Source organism: Perognathus longimembris, chromosome 13 (genome assembly GCF_023159225.1).
Source record: "Perognathus longimembris pacificus isolate PPM17 chromosome 13, ASM2315922v1, whole genome shotgun sequence".
Classification (NCBI taxonomy): Eukaryota; Metazoa; Chordata; class Mammalia; order Rodentia; family Heteromyidae; genus Perognathus; species Perognathus longimembris.
Genome location: NC_063173.1, coordinates 28983504 through 29011066, shown reverse-complemented (window position 1 = coordinate 29011066; position 27563 = coordinate 28983504). Strand labels below are relative to the sequence as shown.

The following is a 27563-nucleotide window of genomic DNA, read 5'->3' as shown; positions in this document are numbered from 1 at the left end:
TAGTTTTCTATATTTTGAAACTCTTACAATGTTTAGTGCAACCAATGCCAGGTTAAGATATGTTTTTAAGAAAAACTGCAAGCATATTGTTTCTATGAGTTTTCAGATTTTTTTTAATGTTGTAAGAACACTTTAGACAGTCTCCTATGGTCTGTTTTAATAAAATTGATTCCATTTGTGTTGTGGTTGTAATTCTCTTTATTTCACATATTTAAAAATATCAATATGAGGAGGTATCTGTAGGCTTTTGTCATCTGCACAGGGAATGTGGCACAGAAATTGTTAAGTACTTTTGCTCTGGAAGAGAATCAGATTTATTTCTTTCACATTCTTCATAAGACTTGGTACAAAACACACTCTCAAAAGACATCATGAATGTATTATGTTAGTTCATCTCCTCTTTAAAGTTCTTTCCTTGTTTTTATTAAAGGTCTCATGCTTTAAACAATCTTGGATTGAGCTGCTTTTGTTATTCATTGTTTTGGCTTTAAAATTCACAAATTAATGCATTGCTTTTCATATGGAGCAATAACACTATCTAGGCTTCCAAAAGACATACAGCCGATGCTGGTGTGAAATTACACATGACTAGAAAAATTGCAGAAGCCCAACATGTGTTCTTTATGGCTTCACGCATGATATGCAATGTATTTGCAAATGGCTAAGTGAAACAATAGAAGGCATTCATACAGTCAGCCCCTGCAACTGAAGATGAAGTTGAAAAGCTCTATACACTATAAATCCAATTACCTCATCTAAAATACAACATATCATTGCTCTGTGATGTGCTAGTATCACATACCTTGGACCACACACAGACACACACACACACACACACACACACACACACACAAATCTAGTGAGCACTCACATTTCAAATTAGCAATTCTCAGACATTTTTAAATGAAAAGGCAAGCCTTTCCCCTGAGTTTTCAATTCCTTAAAAAGACTACATTAAAAAAATCTATGAACATTTTTTTAAAAATGACATATACATTTATTATTGATTGGTTTAAATGACTTGAATTTCTCCAAAGAATTTAGTAACAGCTCATTTTAAGAAATTAATTTCCCATTTCCATATGGTAAGAGCTATTTTTCTTGACATACTATTCGTTCGGGGTTCTTTGAAAGCACTGAGCACAATTAAGGCTATCAAATATCATGCGCTCAGTTCCCCAGTTCCGCTCCTTTTACAATCTTGTCTTGCCTATGGGCCTGCATGTGGTTAAGGCAGGATGTGAGCCTGTGAGTGGAAGAGGTGACCTCATGGCAGAAAAATCCCATCAAGTCTACTTTCATGCTCCAGGAGTAAATTGCTGCTTGTGCTGGGAAATCATACATACAGATGGAAAGTATATGTGTGGATATGTGTGCATGCACACGTGTACACACCCCTTTAACAAATCAGAACTTATTTTAGGCTTGTGATGTTCTCAAGTTTTCATTTAAAGTGTTTAATTTTGGCTTTTGTTTCATATGAAAGGGAAGTCCCTTTTGTCGCAGATTCACATAAACCTAGAGCCAGGGAAAGCTAGATAAGCTCTAGGCTAGATGATGCCAGATCTTTTCTTTTTCTTTTCTCCCTAACGAGTTTGAAATTCTAAACAGAGTACAATTATGGAGCTATAAATACTTCCACTAACCTATCCTAGCTCAAAGTCTTTATCAGAAGCACACTCGAATATGGAGACAACATAAGGATTACGGAAATAATGACTTGCCCTTACTCAAATGGTAAGTTTAGCAGGTTCTAGTCAATAACTAATATGAAAAAGGAAAATAAATAAACACGACAATAAATAATGTTTACTTTCACAATTTGAGGGACATATTGAAATGAATCTTCTATTTCTCATTTGCTGCTTAGTATATGAAAGGAAATCAACCTCAGTTATGAACACTTTCCCAAAGATCAAGTCCTTTCTTTGCAAATATGTTTTCATTTAATTTGTCCAGGACCTATATGCTCTTGTTTAAGTCAGTTTAAGAATGAAAAGTCAGGTAGTTAGATGAATAGTCTAATTCCAAGTACAGACTACACATTAGGCCTTATACTGTTGTACATATTTCCCTTGAAGGATTTCAAACCATCTCCTTAGGAAAAGGTTACCCCCAGAAAAGTTATTCAATAAGGAGAGTGGCCATTACTTCTGTGATTCTCTGAGAACAAATAGGTAAGAATAAGATTCATTTTTGTACAGATATACTATATAGATTGTAAAGCAGTTATAGTTCTTTCTTATTTATTATCAGTATCTCTTTGGATTAGATGCTGAGAGAAAACTCAAAACACAACATTACAAAAGTGGGTGAAATATGCAAAGCATATTCCACTACATGTTGATTTCTCAATTTAGCCACATGCTAACTTATTGTTTTCCTGTTTTTTTAAAAAAATATCTGTGATTGCATTCAGTTAAAATTTTTTGTGGTTGTTTATACTGGAATTTTAACCTCAGGGCCTTCTCCTTAGAGATAAGTGCTCTACCACTTGCATAATAACCCCAGCCCATTAAGATGTTTTTCCTATATGGTCTCACGTTTTTCTTGAGTCTGCATGTGAACATTGATCTTTCTACCTTTGGATGTATACACCTGAGATCATAGACATTGACTTACATGTCTGGCTTATTTGATGAGATGGAGTCCCTTTTTTCTCTGGGATGGCTTCATCCTGCAGTACTCCTGGGCTTTGTCTTACAAGCAAGGCTCAGTCTTTTTATATTTATTTATTTATTTTGTGATGGTCCTGAGGTTGAACTCAGGGCCTGGGTAATGTCCTTGAGCTTTTTTTGCTCAAGGCTAGTACTTTACCACTTGAGCCACAACTTTACTTCTGGCTTTTTGGTGGTTAGTTGAAAATAAGAGTCTCGCAGACTATCCTGACTGGGCTGGCTTCAAATCGTTATCCTCAGATCTCAGCCTCCTAAGTAGCTAGGATTACAGATGAGAGCCAATGGCTTCCAGTTGTGCCCAGTCTTTTTTACTCATTTATAAGCTGGTTCTTACAAACATTATCATTATATTACATGCAAGATACTTTTCTCTAAAACAGTAAATGTTTTGTGTATAAGCTTATACCTATTTTTAACACAAACTATATAATCATAGACTACATAATCAAAGCATCTTACATCTTCTTTCTAACAGAGTCATCAAACATCTATCAAATTGAATATTATATATAATATGCAGGTATTAATTTCAAAGGGTGTTTCATTTTTTAATATTCTATATTCTGTATTATTGAAGTTTAATAAAAAGATGAACTTGCACAGTTCAAAACATTTTTATTGGGCTGGGAATATGGCCTAATGGTAGAGCACTTGCCTCATATACATGAAGCCCTGGCTTCAATTCCTCAGCACCACATATATAGAAAAGGCCAGAGGAGGCGCTGTGGTTCAAGTGGCAAAGTACTAGCCTTGAGCAAAAAGAAGCCAGGGACAGTGCTCAGGCCTTGAGTCCAAGCACCAGGACTGACTGAAAAAAAAAATTTTTTTTCTCCTTTGGTACTAACATTTGATTAATAAAATAACACTAATTCACTGAAATTTTCCAACTCACTCCTTTAGTTTCATAGAAAATGGGTTTACTAATTTTTTTTTTACCATGATTGTTAATTTTACCATGATTGTTTGGTAGATGGTTAATTAGGGGCTCTTAGAGGAAACAAAGTTCCTTATATTCCTATTTCACTCATCAACTATTTTATTGGGCCAAAGAGAGCAGTGATGGGGAAAGATCCAAAAGGTAAAACGAGATGATTTCATTGTTATGGCTCCTTCAGAACTGAAAGACACAACACTTAATCACTGTACAAAAATCTTATTTCACGTTAACACTTCTGAAAATTAATTACAAAGAAACCAAATAACTTCTTCTTAATTCTAAGTGATGAGCAAATTGGAAAAAACTACTGATTATCACTCATCTAATCATTATTTCATTGGAACTATGATAAACTATATAAACAAGACTTACATCTTCACACTGAATGAACTGTTAATGTGCTTTTATTCCCAATTTTGTCTTTTGGCAATGCTGTAAGTTTCAATAACCGGACATTATATGTGTTTAGTAGCATCCATGATTGAGCACATGAGCAAGCTTTTCTAGGATGAATTTTATAAATCGTTTAGATTTCCATGTTATATTACTTCAACCAATTTTTTTGTCAGCAGTTTCCAGAGAACCTGCCCCTTCCTCATGCTATCCAAAAATGTCTAATCATCTGTCATCTTTGTTATATGACATGTTAGATTTTTCCTTAAGATTTTGCACATTAAAGGCTTTGGGGCAAAACCAGCAGAGGGAAGAAATTCCAAGATATGGATGAGTTAATAAACATTTTCAGAATTATAAACCAAAGGGTATTAGAAACTTCTAGAAGTGTTCTGGATCTAAAATTAAACATCTATATTGTGGCAGAACTTCACTTGTTTGTTCATAAATTTGTTTACTTATTTGACTTAAAATAGCTCACATTATGTTAGATGCATAGATGAGAACTCAAAGAGATTAAGACAAGAAAACAAGTATAACACTATAGCAATAGGTGGGATTGATACCAAAATAGGTAACCTATGATGTCAGGTTCTATTTCTCCCATTGAAGGTAGAAGTACATCAATCTCTGATGGAGGCAACAACCCATTTCACATTGTATTTCACTGGAAGAACTTTTGGTCAAACTAGGAGGCTATGAGTTGGCCAGCTTTGTGCAGTTAAAACTATTCAAACACTTTCTCAATTAAATATTAACCTGAAAGGTGTGATAGTCTCAAGTCAATAGCTAAATGTGAAAAAGGGCCTGAATGTACTGTGGTCTATTCAGATATTACTTTATATTAACTCATGTAGTACTCATAACAACTAAAAATTGAGTATCACTCAGCCATAAATAAGAATGAAATTTTATCATTTTCAGAAAGACGGATGGAACCAGTAATCATCAAGTTTACAAAATAAAACAATTTCTGAAAGACAGACACCACATGTTTTCTCTGATGTGTAGGATATAGATTAGAACATTGTTAAAGTAGAAATTATATGCAGGTAATGGAAGTTGAATAGGGTCAAAGTAAGTGAATTGTGTATATTTAATACATGCTAAAAAAAAAGCCCGATAATGTAGGCACTATTAGTAACTACATTTTTCAAATGAGAAAATTGAAGCACAGATATTTTACATAATTGTCTCAAGATAATAAGAGATGAATTTACAATTAAGGTAAGGCAGTCTGCAGAGTTTACACTATTAACCATTCTGTACAGCTGGCTTCTATAAAGCCCATTAAAAATGATTCATTCTTGTCACCAAACACTGAAATGATTATTCCTGAATTGATGCTTGGTAAAATTTTGAATACGGTCAAAAATCATAGTACCTCTAAGAGTGGGTTCATATCCCGCAGAGACATTTACATTTTTCTCTCATATTAGTTTGGCCTACATAGAAAGAGTTTTTTTTTTCCTTTCTTTAGAACCACAAAGCAGAATATAAGCATCAAGTATCAGAAAAATGTAGGGTCTTTGAAAATAATGTCTTAGCTGATATTATAATAAACATATAGACTAGGCCAGAAAACTAGCATCCCATGACATCAAACATAGATTAAAAACTATTATTATGAACTATTAAGATTATACTACTTGGTAGGCCACCTTTTGAAAAACTACACTACTTACAACATTGGATATGAAGTCAAATATTCTATTTTCTTGTAAAAATCATATTAACACAATAAACTAATACATTTTACAAGGTGATGAACACCCAGGCACTGGTGGCTTATGGTTGTAACCCTAGCTACTTACAAGGCGGAGGTCTGAGAATTATAGTTAGAGCCATCCCAGCAAGAAAGTCTGGGAGACTCCCACCTCTAATTAACTACTACTAAAAGAGCTAGACCTGGAGCTGTGACTCTTATGTTATAATACTAGCCATTAGCAAAAAAGTCAAGGTCAGCTCCCAGACTCTATGTTCAAGCCCCAGGACTAGCATAAACACACACACACACACACACACACATTATATATATACACACACATTATACACACACACACAATCAGACATGATAAACCATAGAATCATTGCAAGTCATATAAAAATAGCATATACTTGTTAACTGCCTTAAAAACCCTACTGTATTTTTTCCTGTAGTTTTTGGCTTTATACTTAAGAATTGCTCTTCAAACACAAATGTAGACATATTTACATAGTGCGAACAGAAATGTTATGGAACTGTTCCTGAAGCATGATTCATAGAAATGCATAATTTGACAGTTTAGAAAAATTTCTTTCATCTTCACAAATCATTACTGGCAAATATAATTTTTGAAATTCACAAACGTATTGTCAAATTCTGAGAAATCAGTCAAGTTTTACTCATTGATGAACTGTTAGGTGTTGAAGAGTTTCCCAAAGAATAAGGATAGTGATATGATTTGCTTTTGGTATTTTGGCTCCTGATCTTTGTTTAACCCTTGATCAAGTTTTGTTATGAAGTAGGTTTTGAATACTCTTTTGTGGTGAAGGGCAAAGTTATAAAGAGGAAGGGTCACTGCTGTCCCTGAATCCCTCACCACTTTTTCTAGACTAGGACTAGAAAACTATACCAAATATTCTGGACACTCTGAAATCCTAGCTCTATTCTTAAACATTTCAGTTAGCCACAGAATTAAGAAACTATTTTTTAGGCCAGAAAACTTAGACCAGGTGTCAAAACACTTCAGCCAGACTCACAATGGATTTTCTTGCATCTCACATCAGGAATTCCTGGCAAACTAAATACATAGCTTTAATATGTGTTTTAAATATGAACACCACTTCATGTATGATGGTAAGGTTTCTCTCTACACATGTAAGAGATTCTGGAAGTGTATATCTGGAAAGAGTAGGCTATAATTTTAAATTAGGCAGAATTAATTAACTCTGATTATACTAACAGGAGAGCTTTGAATGCACCATTCTAGCATGGGTGGTCAGAAATTAGCCTGTGAAAGTGTACAAATGTACACTCAATGACATACAGGCTAAGTGTGACACAGAGAAATGCAGCACTTGATCTATAAGGCACATTTCACCTAAGCATACTCGTAATCACGTCTCTCAATGGGATTGATAAGACTATTAAAAAATATGAAGAATCGGTTAGTAAGAAAGCTCTAAAATTTTTAATCACTTCTTTTTCCAGAAAGGAAGAGGAAAAATAAGTCCATTCATTTTTATTGTAAATAAGGACTCTCAGGGTGGCAGAACATTTGGTACCACTTAATATCCACCTGCAAGGTGGATAATGCTGCCAGAATAAAAAGACAAGGCAATCAGACCTGGTAGAAAAAATTAGCACAGGATAAACTGGTTTATTAATCATATGACCTTTATATATTAATTGACAGCCAACTCCATAAATAGTTTCTCTTTAAAATTTTAATTTTATTGTCAAGGTGATGTACAGGTTACAGTTACATGTGTAAGGTAGTGAGTACATTTCTTGTCATATTTGTTACACCCTCCCTCATTTTTCTCCCAACTTCCCTCTCCCCCAGCCCCCCTCTCTGAGTTGTACAGTTAATTTCTAACATATTGTCTGTGAATATAACTGGAATGTGCCTCAGTGGTAGAGTACTTGGCTAGCATGCATGAATTCCTGGGTTCAATTCCTCAGTACCACATCAACAGAAAAAGCCAGAAGTAGAGCTCTGGCACAGTGACAGAATGCTAGCCTTGAGCAAAAGCAGCTCAGAGGCAGTGTGCAGGACCTGAGTTCAAGCCCGAGGACTGGGGAGGGAAGAAAGAAAGGAAAAAGAGGAGGAAAGGAAGGAAGGAAGGAAGGAAGGAAGGAAGGAAGGAAGGAAGGAAGGAAGGAAGGAAGGAAGGAAGGAAGGAAGGAAGGAAGGGAGGGAGGGAGGGAGGGAGGGAGGGAGGGAGGGAGGGAGGGAGGGAGGGAGGGAGGGAGGGAGGGAGGGAGGGAGCGAGGGAAAAGGAGGGAGGAAAGGAGAGGGAGAGAGGGAGGAAGAAAAGAGAGAAAATGTAGTTTCTTAAAATAACACCAACAATAAAATTACAGAATCTTGACATACAAGTTGGAGTCAGTTTGTAAACCCTGAATCCATTGGATGAAGGGATGACAGTAATTTTTCAAGTCTTCATGTAATTTTTTCTGATTTCTATAAAATGACTTGCTCTATAAGGATTATGTGATAATATTTTTAAAAGTAAGTCTACATAATAAGTAGGCATACTATTAATAAATCTGATGTTAATTTTGTAGTCTTTTCTGAATGAATAGTGTGGATATTATTAGGAACTTTTGAAATTCTTGTTCCGTGATACATGGAAAAGTTTTTATGTAGTAAAATAACCAAATAATATTTCACACCTTTGAAAGGAAATCAGATCAAACTATTATTCAAGAACAGAACTTTGCAAATTATTTCTGTTATGTTTCTATTAAATCTAAGCAAATGTAAAAGATCAATGGGTATTAGAAGACAGCAGGGTGTTCATAATGAAATAAGAATTTCAATCAGGATTACTATTTGCAGCTGTTCTCTTTTTCACTGAGATATAACAATCAATATTCTGGCATTTAGCATTCATCTGTTGGTCTGGAAAATGTAATTTTCTTAATTGCAATAAAATTTTAGAAATACCAAAGCTTGTTTGCATATGTTCACACAATAAAAAAAAAACTCTTTTACTATCCTGTCCACCAAACTTGGTGACTAACATAAAAGAAATGATAGATATCTCTATTTCCTCAAAGTGTCAATCTCTCCTATACTACATTCCACTAGTTTGATGTTGGACAGGACTAATGATAGGTTGACCAGATTTTTTCATAACATACATGTATTCTATAGGGTGGAGGATAAATCAATGAAAATCCAGGAGGAAGCTATGACAAATAAATTGTTTCTGGGTCCAGTTGTAGGAGCGAAGTAGAAACATTGATTTCTTAGCAAATGATTCCATGCCACCCTTTCTAGCTACAATTACAGTGTAATTTAGACTGACTTTATACAGCAAAATACTATTCCCACCTAGCCTGCATGACTTACGAGCTTTGTGAATTTATGATCCATATGTGGATCATATGACATTAATTGAAACTATCATTCCTTTGTCACTGAAAAGTGCCATATACAGATTGCTTAATTAAGGCCTAAAGATCTAGGTAAATTTCACAAGAATATCACTCATTCACTCATTCCCTAACAAGCCCATTTTTTTTTTTAAGGACTGCTATTTTTCCAGGTATGTGTGTGTGCTTGTTTGTTTTTGGCCAGTCCTGAAGCTTTGACTCAAGGCTTGAACACTGTCCCTGGCTTCTTTTTGCTCAGGGCTAGCACTCTGCCACTTGAGCCACAGCGCCACTTCTGGTCCTTTATCTGTATGTATGGTGCTGGGGAATCCAACCCAGGGCTTCATCTATAGGAGGCAAGCACTCTTGCCACTAGGCCATATCCCCAGGCCGTGTGTGTGTGTGTGTGTGTGTGTGTGTGTGTGTGTGTGTGTGTGCTATAGCCATGGAGACTTTTTTTTGGCCAGTCCTGGGTCTTGGACTCAGGGCTTGAGCACTGTCTCTGGCTTCTTTTTGCTCATGACAAGCATCTTACCGCTTGAGCCACAGCACCACTTCAGGCTTTTTCTATATCTATATGTGGTGCTGAGGAAGTGAACTCAGGGCTTCACGTATGGGAGGCAAGTATTCTACCACTAGGCCATATTCCCAGCCCCCCATGGAGACTCTACTGAGCACAATCGAAATCTTTGTATGTTATCCTTTCATTCTGCATGGTGCACCAACATATACTGAGATGACATGAGTTCCTATTATCTCTGTAAGATAATATTGACAAGAAATATTTTACTTTTAGTCCCAAGCAACAACACATATAAAGATTAAATAGTACTACTTAATTAAATATGTATAATAATATTGATTGCATAATAAAATAATTTATTAAATAGTAATAATTCATTGAATGTAAATATATTTTCATATAATTTTGTCTTTATTATTTTCATTTCATTGTGATTAGCTTTCTATTGACTTAATCCTATATTTCTATGTGTACTTTGGACAGTGTACTAAGGAGAAAATGAAAACTATTATTGATATTTTGTTGTTGTTGTTGCTGGGTATCAAAATTAGGGAAGCAATCTACCACTGAGCTTTACCACCAGCTAACACTGGTTAGATATATACAATTATGTATAATTACATATAAATGACTCCAAACTAATCACAGCTGAAAATTCCTTTTTTATTATTAAAAATTTCATTTAGGGGCTGGGAATGTGGTTTAGTGATAGAGTGCTTAGCTAGCATACCTGAAGCCCAGGATTGGTTCCTTGGTACCACATAAACAAAAAATAAATGAAAGAAATTAAAAAAAATAGTTCCTCTTATCACTGATACCATACTTTCTTGTTGTCACAGTTATCAGTAAGTACAAGTCTCTCGATTTCTCTGAATTCAACCAGAAAAGACATTCTCTAAGCAAAAAATGCTATTGAGGTTTTTTTTGAAAACAAAAGTACTAATCTTTACATTTTATTAAATTCTCAGGTGGTCCAATATCCTGAACCATTGTTACATCACAGCTCAAGGAACTAAGTATTCTTGATGGGCAAACGTACGGCAGGTATTTCTATCTGACTAGGATGTTCTTTCCTCTGAACAAGGATTGGATTTTACATTTCTATGGTGAATGTCCAGTTCTTTCCTTAGAGTATAATGTAGCATTCTAGTAGGTAACAGAACTTCTTTATACTTCTCCTTCTTCATGTGCTTCAAACTTGATCTAACTACCCCCAGCCCTTTGAAGTCAAAGGAAGCTCTGAACTCAGAGGAACTTTGATGCCTAAGGCAGAGAATCTCAAAATAAATGAGAGAAATTTAAAAAAAAAAGAGTTTGAACCCTGTGAATGTCTGGCAATGTGTTGACATCCTATTGTTTGAGATTTGTATACACAAACCACCAAAGGTGTTGGTGGTAGAAAAAGAATGAAATAAATATATAATATGAAGCGATTTGTACATTTGACCTCAGTTTGAACTAGGCAGTAAAAGTTCATGCATAAATGTTTTACTTTCCCAGTCTTGATTAGAGAAACCAACTTTTGGTCCACTAACAAAGAATAGAAAGATTTAAAATCTAACTGGACTATTCTTTTGTTTTGTTTTTCCTAACTTAATAGAATACTGGGAAGATTAGAGTTCATTTTTTGGCATTGTGCAACTTCAACTCCAGAAAATTAAGGTCGTTAGCAGTGAATTTCTTACATTTTGATGCATATAAAATAATTAAATCAATTTTACATTAAGTTGCTACATGGTCTAACATGTCTTCTTTCAACTGCTGCCTAATTCTATAAGTCCAGCAATGTATCCCTGCCTAGTGAAAAAAATGGCCCACCATACAAAGGCTAAATTGCTAACTCACCTAGAGAAGCTATTTTTTCAGTGTTCTACTTTGGTTTCAAATAAAAGAACCTTTATATTTAGAGGATTTTTTTTTATCAAACCAGGGAGGGATTTACAAGAGCCATAGATTTATAGCTAAGGTATTGAGTATATAAATTCTCTAACACATATTAAGAACATTTAAATCATTCTTAGCATAGAGCTCCTTCACATGCATAACGTGTAACTTACTGGTTCAAATATGTTTACACAGCTGTAAAGTTCCTAAATAAACTGTCAGGAAAAGCAAAAATCTTGCTATGAAAATAAGGAGGTGAAATTTAACTGCTAGATGACAATTACAAAGGGGTTCCTATAAATTTGCTGTTCTTTTCAAAATTCATTCTATTTCATCATTTTCCTATATATTAAATCAGAGAAAGGAATAACCAACTAAAGTTCCTTTGTCATAATTGTTCTTAAACCAAGATCACTGTAACATACCCAAGGGAAAGAAGGAGAGAAGGAAAGAGGGTGGGGGAGAGGCAGTAAGAAGAGGTGGAGGAAGAGGGGAGAGGAGAGCATGTGCAGTGAAAGAAGAGGAAAAGATTTAATACTGTAACTCAATTGTTGTCTAAACACAATTGAAAGTTCATTTCTTCCTCCATATGAGAAATAATGAGTGTCATCCTAGCTACATCAGTTTAGCTAAGCTAATGCTGCTTGTGGTAGATTTTAGTAATAACAAAATGGTGTAATACCATATATAATTACTTTATTGTTTATAAAGATGGACAGTAGATAAGTCTGAGAAAAATATGATTATGAACAATAATGATCATAATGACACTACCTCACTTTTCATCTTTAGAAGGATATGGGCTGATGCATTGGGTTTCTTCTCTTTCATAGTTTTTAAAAGATGGAAAATAAAAATAAATAAAATTTGATTCCAATTTACCAAAGCAGAGTACTGTTTACCAGTATGGATACGATTGATTATTTTCATTTACCTTGACAGAGTCAGAGAACCCTAGCCTTGCAGCACTGGCCTTTCTGTCCTCATCAACACAGGTCCAGACCTGAGGCCATGTGCAGGCACTCTCAGTAAGTGGAGCCACGTTACCTTCTTCCCTTTGTTAATAATGCTTTATAATACACTTCCCAAAGGTACCCGTTACCTTCTTCCCTTTGTTAATAATGCCTTATACTACACTTCCCAAACGTGCCATCCTGTTTAGGTACTATGTTTACTCATCAGTAATCTGAAGTCATGGTCAGATGCCTTACATGGGAAATCACAGCAAAAAATAAATAAGCTACCCTTAATAATAAGGTTGACCTGAAGCTCTATCAAAGTTTTCTCATATCTCTCTACCCAAAGCAAACTAATAGAGAACTGTGTCTAATTCTTGCTTATTCACTCAAAAACCAGGAAATCTTGCACATGCCCATTTAAAATCTGCATCTACCCAATGGAGGGAAAAGTGGTAGTGTGTATTTGAGGGGGTAGGGAAGGGAGGAGGATGCAGTGTTTAACAAACTTTTCTAAATGTCACATTGTCCTGGGGTTGTTTTGTTTTGTTTTGTAATTTCCAAGTGATCTCTGTGGAGATTTACTAGAATGTTTAGCTGTGAAACCTGGGACTCAGTAGATTTTGAGGATGATTGTGTAACTGTAATGTGCACAAGCAAAATTTGGAAGTCACTAAATTAATTGGTACTTTACAGAGCTGAATATATGATGAAAAAAATGGAGTGCTTGCATATTTGTTTTTCAGTGTTTAAAAGCATTGTGAGGATGACATTATCCAAAAAGAAATGCAATCATTACATGACTTATGTTACTGTAACCCCTCAGTACATGACCTTTATAATAAAATTTTTAAAAAATTAAAGTGATATGAAATTTCTAAAAACTTTGTTTAGCACCAGCACACATCATACACAGAGACCACCACAAATACCACCACCACCACCACTCTTACTCTTTTCTTTCAGAATCACAGAAACAATTTAACATTTGTAGGTTTCTAACTTTATTTTAACATGCCTTAAATGTTATTTTAACCAGCATTTTCCTTATTTGTTTTTCTTATAGTTTAGTAACTAGAAACAGCATTATATGTCTGTCTACTTCAAAAATCAAACATTTCCCCAAGTGCCAGTGGTGCTCACCCGTAATCTTAGCTATTCAAGAGACTAAGATTCACAGGTTGATGCTTGCAACCAGCCCAGGAGAAAGGCCTGTGACTTTGTCTCCAAAGTAATTGGCAAAAGCAGGGCCAAGACCCAGTTTACAGAGTGTCAGTTAAACAAGCTTGCCAAATAAACACACAGCCCTGAATTCAAGTCCAGAATTCAAGTATTAAGGCGGGGGGGAAGCTTAAAGTAGAAAATATATCAACTCTTTGTCCAGATAAGGTGGTTCACACCTGTAATATGAACTCTTGGAAGAATGAGATAGGACAATTACAGTTCAAAGCCAATTTGGGCCAAAAGTTTATGAGACCCAATCTCAAAAAGCAAACCAGCAAAACTGGCATAGTGGTCCATGTGTGCCAGCAATGTGGAAAGCATATAGATAGGAGTTTCAAGGTCTGAAAGTAGCTGAGGAGCAAGTGTAAGACATAGTCTTAAAACAAAAACTTAATGCAAAACAACTGGAATTGGCTGAGGACAAGGCTCAAGTTGTAGAACACTTTCCTACAAAGTACTAGGTCCAAACTTCAAAAGTCAGATACGATCAAAAGAAAAAGAAAACAAATACCATACTTTCATCATGTGTTTATAATGATATAGTAACTGAACAAGAACATTAAGAATAATATACAAAATGAAAGTCTGGACAATCAAAAGTAAAACAATTGGTCCAAAAAGTTACACTCTAAGTACTCTATTCTAATATTTTACCATAAGGTTTTTAAAACAAAGACTTATTCAGCAACTTCCTAAGCTAGATTTCATCCATTGCCTAATGACATGTTACTTCTATGCTGAGTTTTTAATCAATACATCAGATTCAACCAGTTTATACAGAGTCCTCTTTTAATGAAATCCTTTTCCATGATGCTTTATTTAATTAGACTTGCTGAAAGGATTATGTAATTTGTGTAAGTAAAGGCAAATGTGCTAGTTAATTAGGAAGTACTTTTTGTATTTTGTTATAAGTATGAATTCTGATGCATCTATGCACAATTCATTCTAAACTATACTCAATGCCTAAGCAGTGAGTCATGGGATGCTACCTGCCTCTTCTTAGAGCTATCTGCAGTGTGGTCTTTACCTTTGTGGGCTTGTTGGCATCTAGGCTCTCTCTGAATTTCTCCTGCATGGTTGCAGCAAGTTGGCAGAGCAAAGCACCATTATCCAACTTTTCCATAAAAGTTTCAACTGTAATCTCCTTCCCTGAAATCAGAAAAAAGTAACATTGAAAAAGCATAATCATTCCCTAATACTAAATGTCAGTTTCATGCTAAAGAACATATTTCACATCATTATCATTATTAAAATTTCTATTTCTGCTGAATTACATAACTGAGATGGAGACATACATAGGAATGAATTTCTTCTTTGTTTAACTCGAGCTCTCCTGCTTCTTAACTGAGTACTCTTAACAACACCATGCCTCCAGCCCTGATTTTTGATTGGTGTATTTAGATAGTTTTTGCTTGTTTTCTGTGTAGGCATGTATCTTAGTAAAATCTACCTATTAGCTTCCCAGGGGATAAGAGAGCAGGTCTGAATCACTTTGTCTATATTTTTATTGAGAAAGGGTCTACTGGTCATTTTCCTACCCTGGCAAGCCTTAAACCATGATCTCAACATTCTCAGCCTCCAGTGATTATAGGTATGAGCCACTGGCACCTGGAAAAAGTTAATCCATAAAATCATAAGAAGCTCAACGTTTCACATTTGCACAATATAATGTAACTGTAGAATATTTTTTACTTCACATTAAAGTTGATAAATGATACTCTGAGTACAAGAACCCCATTGCTTAGTAATCAGAGGAAATAAATAATCAACTAGTCAATGGAACTTAGAGAACCAGCCTGATGAGGGATTGTGAATTTGGGCTCTCGTGTTCAAAATCTCATTCAGTTACTTTGGCCGCCATTCAGATCTTGTGTTGGTGTTAGGCATCTGTCTGCTTATAAGAATACCATAGACACATTTATTTGAAATAAAACCATGGCTTAAGGTAGAATAGGAACATTGACAACTTTAATAGGATGACCAATGCACAAAACTGTATCTCTAAATCTTATTTATTTGATTTTCTTGAATAAGATACAGATAATATTAGTACAAACAATAGGCTCATGGTTAAAAAAAAAAGAATCTCTTTTTAATTACTCCTCATCATATCACAGCCCTTAAACTGTAGAATTCAAATTTCATTTGTTTCCCATTCTTGTCATAACCTAAAAACAAAAAAACAACTACACAATTCTAACACAAAATCTCCATGATTTAGTATCTAATTCTCTAGTAGATAAGGCAATGGCTATTTATGTGTCCTTTTCTTTCCAATGCACATGACAGTCACTGCTAAATTAATTGGGTCAAGATCTGTCCCTCTGCTACCTTAATTCCCAGTTGCACTTTTCCCAACAGCCATCAGCTTTCTTGGCTACCTCAAACCCACCTTGCAAATCTTTTCTTTCTCAGTCTCTATATCTTCCCCCTGGTCCACACACTGCCCTAACAGGTCTTCTCAGGTCTTTCTCCTTGCCCTGCTATGCTTTTGTTCTACCATGGCCCTTGCCTTCCATGTCCTCCTTTTTCATCTGCCTGGCCAGGTTCGGTCTATGCTTGAATCACAGTTTCCAGAAGGAGATCCTCCCAATGCACACAAATCTATTTTTGGTATCGTCATTCTCAGGCACATCTGTTGTTTTGGCATAGGTCCAATATTTGCTTCTATTGCAAACAACATGTTTTGTAAAAGCTTCTGTCTCCTGTGATGTGACAGAAACCTCTAGAGAGCTACCTTTAAAAAGTCTCCCACAGAGGTAAGCATAATGTCACTCACATGTAGGGGGTATCTAGTCATGGGGTTCTATGAGTATGTGAACTAACAAGTGAAGAAATAAAGTACTAAAAACTTTGACAACACATTGAATAGTATATCTTAGTAAAAAAAAAAGTATGTAAGTCAAGAACAACACATAGAAGTGTCCTAATTTTTGTTTGCTTTTTTATTTTTATTTTTTGCCAGTCCTCAGGCTTGAACTCAAGGCCTGGGCTGTCCCTGAGATCCTTTTGCTCATGGATACCACTCTACCACTTACTTGAGCCACGGGGCCACTTCTGGCATTTTCTGTTGATGTGGTACTAAGGAATGAAACCTAGGGTTTCTCTCATACTAGGCTTCTCTACCACTAAGCCACCTCCCTAGCCCCTTTTCCAAAGTTTTATATGGAGATTTTCAAAGGCATAATATTTTCCTTCTGCTAGACACAGGTAACTCAGTTTCATGCACACTTTAACCAGAGATAAACTACTTGCTTAACTAATAATGTTTAGATTTCAAGAAACATCAGTTCAACCTGTCTTTTTACTCCCACTTTGGGGAGAAGAGTGGGAAAAGAGAGAATATGAGAATTTCCTTTTTGTACATTCTTGTTTTTCCCTACTGTATAATTCACATTTTAACCCCTAGTTAAAGTAATGATTTCTACAGTTGGGAGAGCACCAGAAGGGCTGAGAACTGACCACAGAGGTTAGTCTGTGAACAACTACCTTTATTTCAAAATTGCATGCAACTCAACTCAGTTCACAAATGTGTCTCAAGACACAAGAAAGCCAGCACAAAAGATTGTATTGTGCATTAGTCACTATACTGGCTTTCATTTGCTACTAATAAGAAGAAAATTACTTTGTGCACAGGCAACAAAAATAAATATTAGAATAATTTCTTAAAATTATCACTTAATTCAAATGTGCTTAGATTTCAAGATGAAAGTTTACATTTGAGAAAGGACTTTTGCTCTCACTTCATTGTGTTCTATGACAATTTATAGATTCCTATTGCAAATTTCAGTGGGAAGATGATTAGAACAAACCGAAAAGGACTTGTGAATTCTGAAAAGAAAGTGGTTTTCATTAAAAAGCTATTAGCAATTTACCAAAAGGTATGGTTTTTTCTTTTTTAAACATTTTTGTTTTATACCTGAAGATTTTGTTACCCTGCTTTTCATGAATACTTGAAGAATTTTAAATTGAACATCTGTATCTAATGAAAAATATATTAGGTGTCAACTTTCAATTCTGTATATTTTATAGCTTGGAAAGGTGTGTGATGTTTTTGGCTAAAAGAAACTGTTATATACTTTATAGTTGAAATGTACTACCTCAAATGAAGGAAAAATGCAAGACCAAGAAGCTCTTTAAAAAAATAAACTTCACATGTAATGTATTTTCCATCCAACCATTAGGAATCATTAAATATACATTTAACTATGCTGTATAATTGTAAGAACACAATTATAATCTTTATGTGGAATGATATATTACTTCACTTTTTATAATATTAATATAACCAGTGGTATTTACAAAAAATAGTAAATTATAAAACTAGTTAGATTTAACCATAACAAATATATACTCAGCCTGTGAAGATCTAAATTACAATTTCTCAAGTGGAAGTCATATAAAATTAAATATACCTGGCAAATAGAATAAGATAAAAAGGTAATCTAAACCATATTAGTTGGTTTCACGTCATATTATAAATATCAGCAGCAATGTGACTCTAGAACTAGTAAATTTGTTTATTTTTCTCCTAAGCTCCATCTTCCTATGCCATTTTCTAGTCTAGGGAAATAAAGAGCAATAGAGGGATATAAATGAATTATTTTAGACTACTGAAAATACTAGGTTGTAAAAACTATTGGGTTGAAGGATAATCTAAAATATCCTAGCCTCAAAGTAATATCTTCACATTCTACATTTGTAATTGTAAAACATGACCATCAAAATATCAGTACCATTTTGACTGAGGTCAGAAGTCAGAGGTTTGATCACATACTGTGGCTAGCCATTTAGGCTTTAGATAGTAGGTCTCAGTGATAGGGCATAAGCATCTGTCTGATTTTATTTTATTTTACTCTTTGGGTAGGCAACTAAAATAAACATGCACCAGCAAATCTGTTGCAGAAATACACCTGCCATACTTTCCATCAAGGTTATCAATCAATGAAATGTTTTACATAGGAATTACATGTGGAAAACAACTATCATATATATATATATATATATATATATATATATATGTATATATCTTCTCTGATCCAGAGAAGGAAAGCTAGCAGTGGTGAATCCTCAAAGATAGGACCATGTTTAATAAGAATATTTAACATTTGAATACTTTAGGAAGGTTCTGGTTCAAGTACATTACAGGAATACTTATTTATATATTAATCCTCCCATGATAATGTGAAGCAAGTACTATTTTGTTCTTTTATAGATAGTGAACCTGGGATGTATAAATTGAGTAACTTTCCTAAAGTCAAACAATTAGTTTATCCAGGAAACTGGTTCCTTTACTAAGGCATTCCAACTAAAGAGCCTTTGCTCTGATTTATCATGCTTAATGAATTAGGGATTTGATAACCATATTTAATTCTGTCCAACACATTTGTAATTTTCCCTGGATAAAATTCATAGAAAGCTGCTGAGGGAAAAAAATAGCTTGGGGAGAAGACCGAGAAATAAACAGCAGTTTATCTTGGAGAAAAGAATAACTAAAAATATCACTCAGGTATATTCTGATGGTAGAGCAAAGCAGACCTATCTTTAATCTCTAAGGCTATGACTCCAATGCTATGCTCTCAAATTCTACTCCTGTCCTCTCTGAACTTAGATCTTCACCTTTTTTCCTATACTAGATAGCTCAATTATAGCTCATTTGCTCCCTCAAGTTATTCAGTATTTCTGAATTTGAGTTTTGAAGGTTTGAGATAAGGTACAATTCATTACATTCAGAAACACTAGGCCAGCACCTATTCACAAGAGCCCCCTTATGATCACAAAGGTAAAGCTGGCCCTGCTCATAAAGCCAGACAATAACTTTTTTTAAATGTGTCAACTACCAACATGAACTGGATTCTTTAGACTTTTGAAGTAGCAGAGGATGCTGCTTTTCCTGAGTAATTTTTACTGATCATACTAAGAACATGAGGAGGGACTGGGGATATGGCCTAGTGGCAAGAGTGCTTGCCTCATATACATGAGGCCCTGGGTTCAATTCCCCAGCACCACATATACAGAAAATGACAAGAAGGGGCGCTGTGGCTCAAGTGGCAGAGTGCTAGCTAGCCTTGAGCAAAAAGAAGCCAGGGACAGTGCTCAGGCCCTGAGTCCAAACCCCAGGACTGGCCAAAAAAAAAAAAAAAAAAGAACATGAGGAATGATACAGAATGGGTATCTAAGAAAAAGGAATAAGAAGTAAAATGTTGTTCTGAACCTATTAAATATGAGTTGGGCTGGCTTGACAATAGCAACTTGAATAGACATGTGTTAAATTATGATGCTGAAAAATACTATTTCTTATGAAACAAATGAAAAGCAAAGCATATGCTATCCATATTAAGTTATCCATATTATCCATATTAAGTTGGAATAATTGTAATTTCTTTACCATGTAGGTAGAAAGCACAGATAAAGAAAAATCACTGTTACTTCAATTGCTATAATGCACTTTCTAAATACAAGCAAAATCAATTTACCAAAACGAAAATTTTAATTTGTCTTCTAAATTAATCAAACCTTTACTATATCTATGCACATATGCCTTGATCCTAAAGATCAAATATCTCTAAGAATGTTAATTTTTGATGCACTTTAACTATCTCCTCCAAAACACACAGTATTTTTTTACATAACTACTAGAACACAGAGACTAGCTATCATTTTAAAATGCAAGTGAAATAAGCAATTGGGGCTCATTTATAATAGGCTATTCATTTCAAAACCCAGCCGACAATGACCTTAACTCCATTAATAAGCTGAATGCCAGTGGCTCATGCCTGGAATCCAAGCTTCTCAGGAGGCTGAGATCTGAGCATCAAAGTCCAAAACCATCCCAGACAGGAAAGTCCATGAGACTCCTATCTAGTTAACTACCAAACATCTGGTGGTAGTAAAGCCATAGCTCAAGTGGTAGAGCACTAGACTTGAGCAAAAAGAGCTCAGGGACAGTGCCCAGGCCCTGAGTTCATGACCCACAACCACAAATACACACTAAAAAGGACCAGCACAAACAAAGCAAAACAAAAACCCATTAGCAACCATAAAATTTGAATAACAGGCCTTAAATATTTAAATCATGGGTACTTGGTGTAATCTAAGACTGGTAATTTAAGAACACATTGTAATGATTACATTTTTCCCAAGATTTATTTTTAGAAAACATTTGACGTTCTGACATATCCAAAAGAGTTAAATATCAAATAAGCAGTAGTTGCATCAAGATCAAAAATAACAAAAGAGAGGACATAAAATAAAGTTGGAATGAATATATTTAATGTGTAATAGACAATGATTTACAACATAAAATAATATTTGATGCATGATATAGGATAGGTTTTATTTAGAAAGATGATAGGATTTTCATAACTACTTTGTTGTCTCTTCTGAATGTTATTCATAGAACAAACTCAGCTACTCTTAGATAGCATTGCACAAAACTCTTCTGAAGAGTCTTATTGGCATGAGATAGGATTAAACAAATCCCAGCTACCATAGCTATTTTTACACTTTTGCAAGCTGACATAGTACAAGATAGCCAGTATTTTGCACTAGAATGCATAGATTTTCGCTTGCCTAACAGCTTATTATTTTTTCTTTAACTCTGTCCCTAGGAATCTAAAGTGGTACTTATCATTATTTCCTGAATATATATATGTATGTATATACATATATCTATATGTATATAATATCTGAAACTTTTAATGTAGTACCTACTTTGAGGACATAAATATGACTATCTGTTGATAAACAAAAAATCATTTTCAGCTACATCACATCATTTTTATTCTGAACATAGCAAGGTACCAATGACTTACACCTGTAATCCTAATTACTCAGGAGGCTAAGATAAAGAGAGTTACAGTTTGTGTATAGCTCAGGCAAAATAATTTGTAAAATCTCATCTCAACCGTACAAGTAGATTAGGATAGCACGTACCTTTTATCCTAGATATATGTAAGAAGAGTAAATAAGAGGATTATGGCCCCAACTGGATAAGGAAACAAAACAAGGAAACTAAAAACTAACTACAGTAAAAAGGGCTGGAGATGTGGTGCCAGCATTAGGGAGCCTCCTATGGGTGCAAAACCTTGAGCTGAAAACCCCCAAAATGAAAAAAAAATATGAATATAAATTTAGCATCTTCTTCATGCTACATTTTCAATGACCATTTTATATGTACGATCAGAGACATCTGAATTCAAAAGTCTTTTTTTTCTTTTCATTTTTTATTGTCAAGGTGATTTACAAAGGGGTTATAGTTACATACTTAAAATAGTGAATACATATACATTTCTTGTCATAGTTGTTACCCCCTTCCTCATTTTCTTCCTGCTTCCCTCCCCCCAACCCCCAAACCCACTTCCCTTGATTTCTTCATTTTTTTTCAAGAAAAAATCCTCCCCTTGATGTACATTGTCAATCTAGTCTACAATGCTTATGACCTCTATGATTATTAACTGTAAAACAATTCCTTCCAGATCAGGTGATATGTACGTTTCTTTTCTTTTGATCAGTGTAATCTGTTCCTTCTTTTTCTCTAATTTCTTCCCTCCTACCTGCTGCCCTTGAGTTGCTTCGGTTATTCTCATCAGTGTTCATTGCAGCTGCTGGGCCCTTTCTACTGTATCCTCCCCCCCCCCTCAATTTTACACTCATTCTGTACCCTTCTTCCAGCTTCTTTCAGATGTGCACAGGTATACACCTTATGTGAGGTAAAGGGCATAGGGTCCTTTAAATTTTCTAAGACTAATTACGAAGAAGTCCTTTGCTTCCTTATCTTTGGAGTTCTTTACAGCCTGGATTTGGCACCACTTTTAATGATAGTATTTTTTATACAGTCATTCATTTACGTATTCAACAAACACATATACTAATGGCTGGCTACTGTTCTCATCACTGAGGATAGAAAGAATTTCCTTTATGGGGTGTCCAGACTAGAATGGGACACCACTTAAACCAAATCTCTGAGCAGATAAGCAATGAATTCAAAAGTCTTTAATACTCCTTTGGAAAAATATAAGAAAGAGGAAATAAAATAAGATCTCATGTCAATATAGCAAAATCTCATAAAAGCTTTATTTCTCTCACAGAATCCTTCACTAAATAAATCAGGCACTTTATATGAGAACAGAACCAATTCTGTAACACTTTCTTTTTCTCTTATTGCCAAAGTAATGTACAGATGGGTTACAATTACATATGTAAGGCAGTGAGTATATTTCTTATCAACATTTTTACCTGAAGACATCCCTTCATTTCAAATACATAGAAAGCAATGTGAGGGCTGGAAATGTGGCTTAGCAGTAGAGTGCCTGCCTAGCATCCATGAAAGCCTGGGTTCGATTCCTTAGTACCACAGGAACAGAAAAGGCCAGAAGTGGTGCTGTGGCTCAAGAGTTAGAGTGCTAGCCTTGAGCATAAAGAAGCCAGGGACAGTGCTCAGGCCCTGAGTTCCAAGCCCCAGGACTGACCAAAATAATAATGATAATAATAACCTGAAAGAGTTGCACAGCAATAAGTAGAAATGTTTCTAAGGTGATAAAATGATCAACAATAAATCATTTGAAATTTTAATTAATTGTTCTATTTTCAAACTATATGAACACTGTCTGTACCTATAATGTATAACAAAAATATTTTCTAACACATTATCGCTATACTGCATAAAATATTTTCTTATCACTAAATTGTCTTAAATATTTTACTACTTTTTAAGTTACCATGAGAGTATACACTTGAAGACTGTCATCTATGTTTATCATATGAGCTCATGTCAATTCAAAGATGATACTTTAAAGCATGTTAATATTCTTATAAGACTTTTTCTTCATTTTTTTATTGCATCAACCCTGGGATTTCAACTTAGGGCCTGGGCACTCTCCATGAGCTTTTGTGCTCAAAGTTAGCACTATACCACTAGAACCATATCTCCATTTCTGTCCTTTTGGTAGTTACAGATAAATGTCTCACAGACTTTCCTGCCCAAGCTGGCTTCAAGTCATTACCCTAAACCTGAGCTTCCTGAGCAGCTACAATTATGGACCTGAGCCATGTTGCTAGTCTTTTAGGGCTATTTTTTCTGAGAAAATCTCACAAGCCACCAATTGCATTTGTGTCATTATGCCTAAAATTTAAAAAAAAAATCTTATTCTTCGATTGAAGTCATTCCTTAACATAATTGTCTTTATTTATGTATCCTGATGACCTCAACTGCTCTAAATTGGATCTCAAAAGATAGATTTCTTGGAACTTTAGATTTTTGGAGCGGGAGAGGACATTGGAGCTCATCTACTCAAACTCTTTCATTTTATGGTTCAGGATACTGAGCCCAGAAAAGATAGCTGAGTGACTTTGGGCAAGTTTCCTATTGAGTAGTAGAGCCAGAACCAGAAGCCAGGTCTCCTGATGCCCAGTTAGGAGCCAGGTCTCCTGACTTTTAATCCAAGGATCTTTCCATTACACACACTGACCCTATTCTTTGAGGCTGTCATGGGCTGCTCAGGTTGACCAAGCTCCTTTGTAAATGATCACATTCATTAAATTAAATGGCACTGGTGGCACCATCATGGGACATTGGACCATGACAGGATATACTCTGATTAATCTTACTTTCCCCTGCTTCAAATATCTTGCTATTAACTCAATGATCATATTATTAATAATAAGGTTCTCTATATTCTCTTCATAATGGTCTATGATAGACTGCTGACAAGTCTCATGCAACTCTGTTAGGAAGCATGTTATGAAAATTATCCTTCTTTTTGTTTTCCAAACAATCAAACTTTTTCCTAGTATTTGTTCCTTTCATTTCCTCAAAATCCTTATCCCATGCTTTGTCTGGGTAACTTCTAGTCATTCTCCAGAACTTAGTTTTAATATGGTCCTTAAAGAAGGTTTTCTCAAGTCCCCTGATACTTCAAATCCACTTACTTGTGTTTCTTTACTAATGCTAATCCAAACTGTTTAGAACAGATAGGTCCATTCTTACCATTCGTACCTCTCTACAATCTAGCAGAGTATATCTAGAACATAATAAACAGAACAGTTATTTACTGGTTAACTAGTAAAATCTCTAACTTGTTCTACAGTTAATTACCTACTTCAAGCAACCAACAACTCTCTAAGCTTAGCATGAATTATCCATTAATATTAAATATTATAAGTTGGAGGCAGAGGAAAATCAGATACTACTGCATAGGAAAATGGTAGAATTGAGATTTGAATAAGCCCAGTTTTATTCCAGAGCTCACTTTGTTCTTAGAATACTACTACATTCTGTTGGGCATGCAAACATTTGTTGGAAACCAAATTCATGTATAATATTAAACTAACATCACTGAACTAATACAAATGGAAATGTGATATATAGAGTGTTTCAAAGACTATGAGTGTTTTAATTATTCACTCCCACAGAAAGCTGTAAGGTTATAGCTGTGCACATGAGGAAAACAAGTCACAGACAAATTAAGTACCTTGCTGAAGATAACACTGCTAACAAGTGACAGAGCTAGAGTTCAAACATATGCAGTCTATTTTCAGAGCCTAGTCTGTTAACATCTACACTGGCATACATATGATAGCTCATATTATAAAACAGAAAGTCAATAAATTCCTAATATTGCCATCATTAATTAACCTTGAAAAAAAACAAAGAAAGATGACATATATATGAGCTAAAATTAATCCCTCTATAAAATTAAAAGATCTCGCTTTGTATGTATGAATTATTAAGTGATGATACCCTCTCCTTAAGAAGAGACAACTTCAATGGTAACCTGTCAGCTACATGGTAAAGAGTCATTCTGGATCATCCTTCCAGGAGATCTTTCTGGGAGCATGTTCTGAATTTATGGCTTCATTAACCTTGGGATAAGAAACTATTTTGGAGGTTATAACTTATACATTAGAAATGGCTGATATAGGGGAACACACAATGAAGAACAAATGTAACCACTGGATAAAGACTCAAAAAGATCAAATAAATACAAATTATATAAAACTCCAAAGTCAAGAACTTGCTTAGAATATGCTAAAAAGGTGTTAGATATTGCTAAAACCTCACATAACATGCTTTACACTCAGATCTTTATTTTCATCAGCTAGAAGTTAAAAATACTAACTCTAAGGGATTGTTGAAGTAGTAAAAGTGTTGTTGAAATTACTTCTCAAAGAAATAAAGAAGATAAATTATATGTTTATTCAATATTCAAATTATATATCATGCAAATTTTTGAAACACATTTTTTTTTGCCAGTCCTGGGTCTTGAACTCGGCCTGAGCACTGTCCCTGGCTTCGTTTTGCTCAAGGCTAGTACTCTACCATTTGAGCCACAGTTCCACTTCTGGCTTTTTCTATACATGTGGTGCTGAGGAATTAAACCCAGGGCTTCATGGATGCGAGGCAAGCACTCTACCAGTAAGCCATATTCCCAGCCCCTTAAAGGGTTTTTTTTTTTTTTTTGAAGTAATAAATCAATTTTATTCTCTGGGAAAAACTGTTAGTGGGAATAGTGTTGCTATACACTTATGATCTTTTAAGTGTATAAATTTATTCTGCACCTGGTAAACGATATTCTGTGAATATGCCAGACAGAAAAGAAGAGACAGATCTAGCATGAGACAGCATTTTTCTCAGCAATACTCCTGGCAAGCACATAAAAAGAAAGGGAAATTGAAAATAAAGTTTTGAGTTCAAAATTAAATGACTCTGGTCAGCTTTTTTGGTCAAAGGAGAGTTTTTTGTTTGTTTGTTTGTTTGTTACTGAGTTTGAGCATTCAGCGATTTTAGAGGCTTTTCCAGAAAAGGCACAGAAATCTAGCTTTAAGAAGCTAGATATCAGAGAATAGCCTGTGACAAGTTGTTCAGCTGCACAAAAGAAAAGTCAAAAGCTTACATATGAAATAGGCTATTTGAGCACTTATTTCCACACTTCAATGCTGGCTTTGGAATTATGAAGCACTGTTCATAACTATATGAGATATATTGGGAAATGCAAAAATATCCAAATCATGGAAGTCTGTCTTTCTATCACATGCTTAGTTGAAATATACTGTAAGAGTATATTTAAAAAAACAAAACATGTGTGCCTGCATATGTATACACATACACACACATACTCACACACATACACATACAAAGAGAGAGAGTGAGAGACACAATTATCTTTGCTCACAAAATGATATCTTATATCCTTACCTAGTAGATTTGTTAACCACAGTGCGAGATCTTCTTTCATCGGAAGTAAATTAGCTTCATGTCTGCTGGCCAGCCACTGGCTATACTGATGCATGTCAGATAGACCAGGCCCACTGCGTACCTTTGGGCTCAGAGCAGTGCACATTATTTATCCACTCAAAAGACCTGTTTTGGAAAAAAAGAAAGTAATTGCTTTTAATTCAGATGTCTTTGCTTAAAAATCTTGCCATCATAACATAGTAATGAAGCAGATCTATAGTTCTTTTTTTAATGACAGGACAAGTTATTAATTATTAAACTCCATGCAATGTTATTTGCTTGATTTGTGCTGGCCTTCTCTGTCTTAGTCAAACCCACCTGGTAACAACAGCAATCAAAGGTCAAATAGAAAAACAAACATTAAACTCTTTGCTTGCATCAAGCAATGGACTTGTTAAGGGTCAGCTACTCAAGGAAGAAATCTCATTTATTCAAGCACAATAAAAGCAGTTGATTTAAAATTTTAATGTTTCACTTGGTAACAATGCCATTGTTTGGGTTAATTTTTGAAACCAGAGAAATTCCACAGAATTTAAGTCTGAATATTAGCAGTGTTGGTGTTAGCACAATTTATGTAAACATGTAGTCATCATTCTTGACTACTGTCCAAAAGATTACAGATAGCACTTGTTTCTTTAGAAATGGCCA

The 27563-nt window shown here is 34.9% G+C and overlaps 1 protein-coding gene across 2 annotated transcripts in view; it reads right to left on the bottom strand.

The window, feature by feature from the left end:
* Gas2 (growth arrest specific 2) overlaps positions 1-27034 on the bottom strand; it is a 113182-nt gene extending 86148 nt beyond the window's left edge. For both annotated transcript variants that reach the window (XM_048359960.1, XM_048359961.1), the window contains exons 1-2: positions 26877-27034; positions 14709-14830 (exon numbers count right to left, since the gene is read on the bottom strand). In XM_048359960.1, the coding sequence (XP_048215917.1) occupies positions 14709-14830; positions 26877-27021 (267 nt within the window). In that variant the 5' untranslated portion in view covers positions 27022-27034. The remainder of the gene's footprint in view (positions 1-14708; positions 14831-26876) is intronic.
* Between the last annotated feature and the right edge of the window lie 529 nt (positions 27035-27563).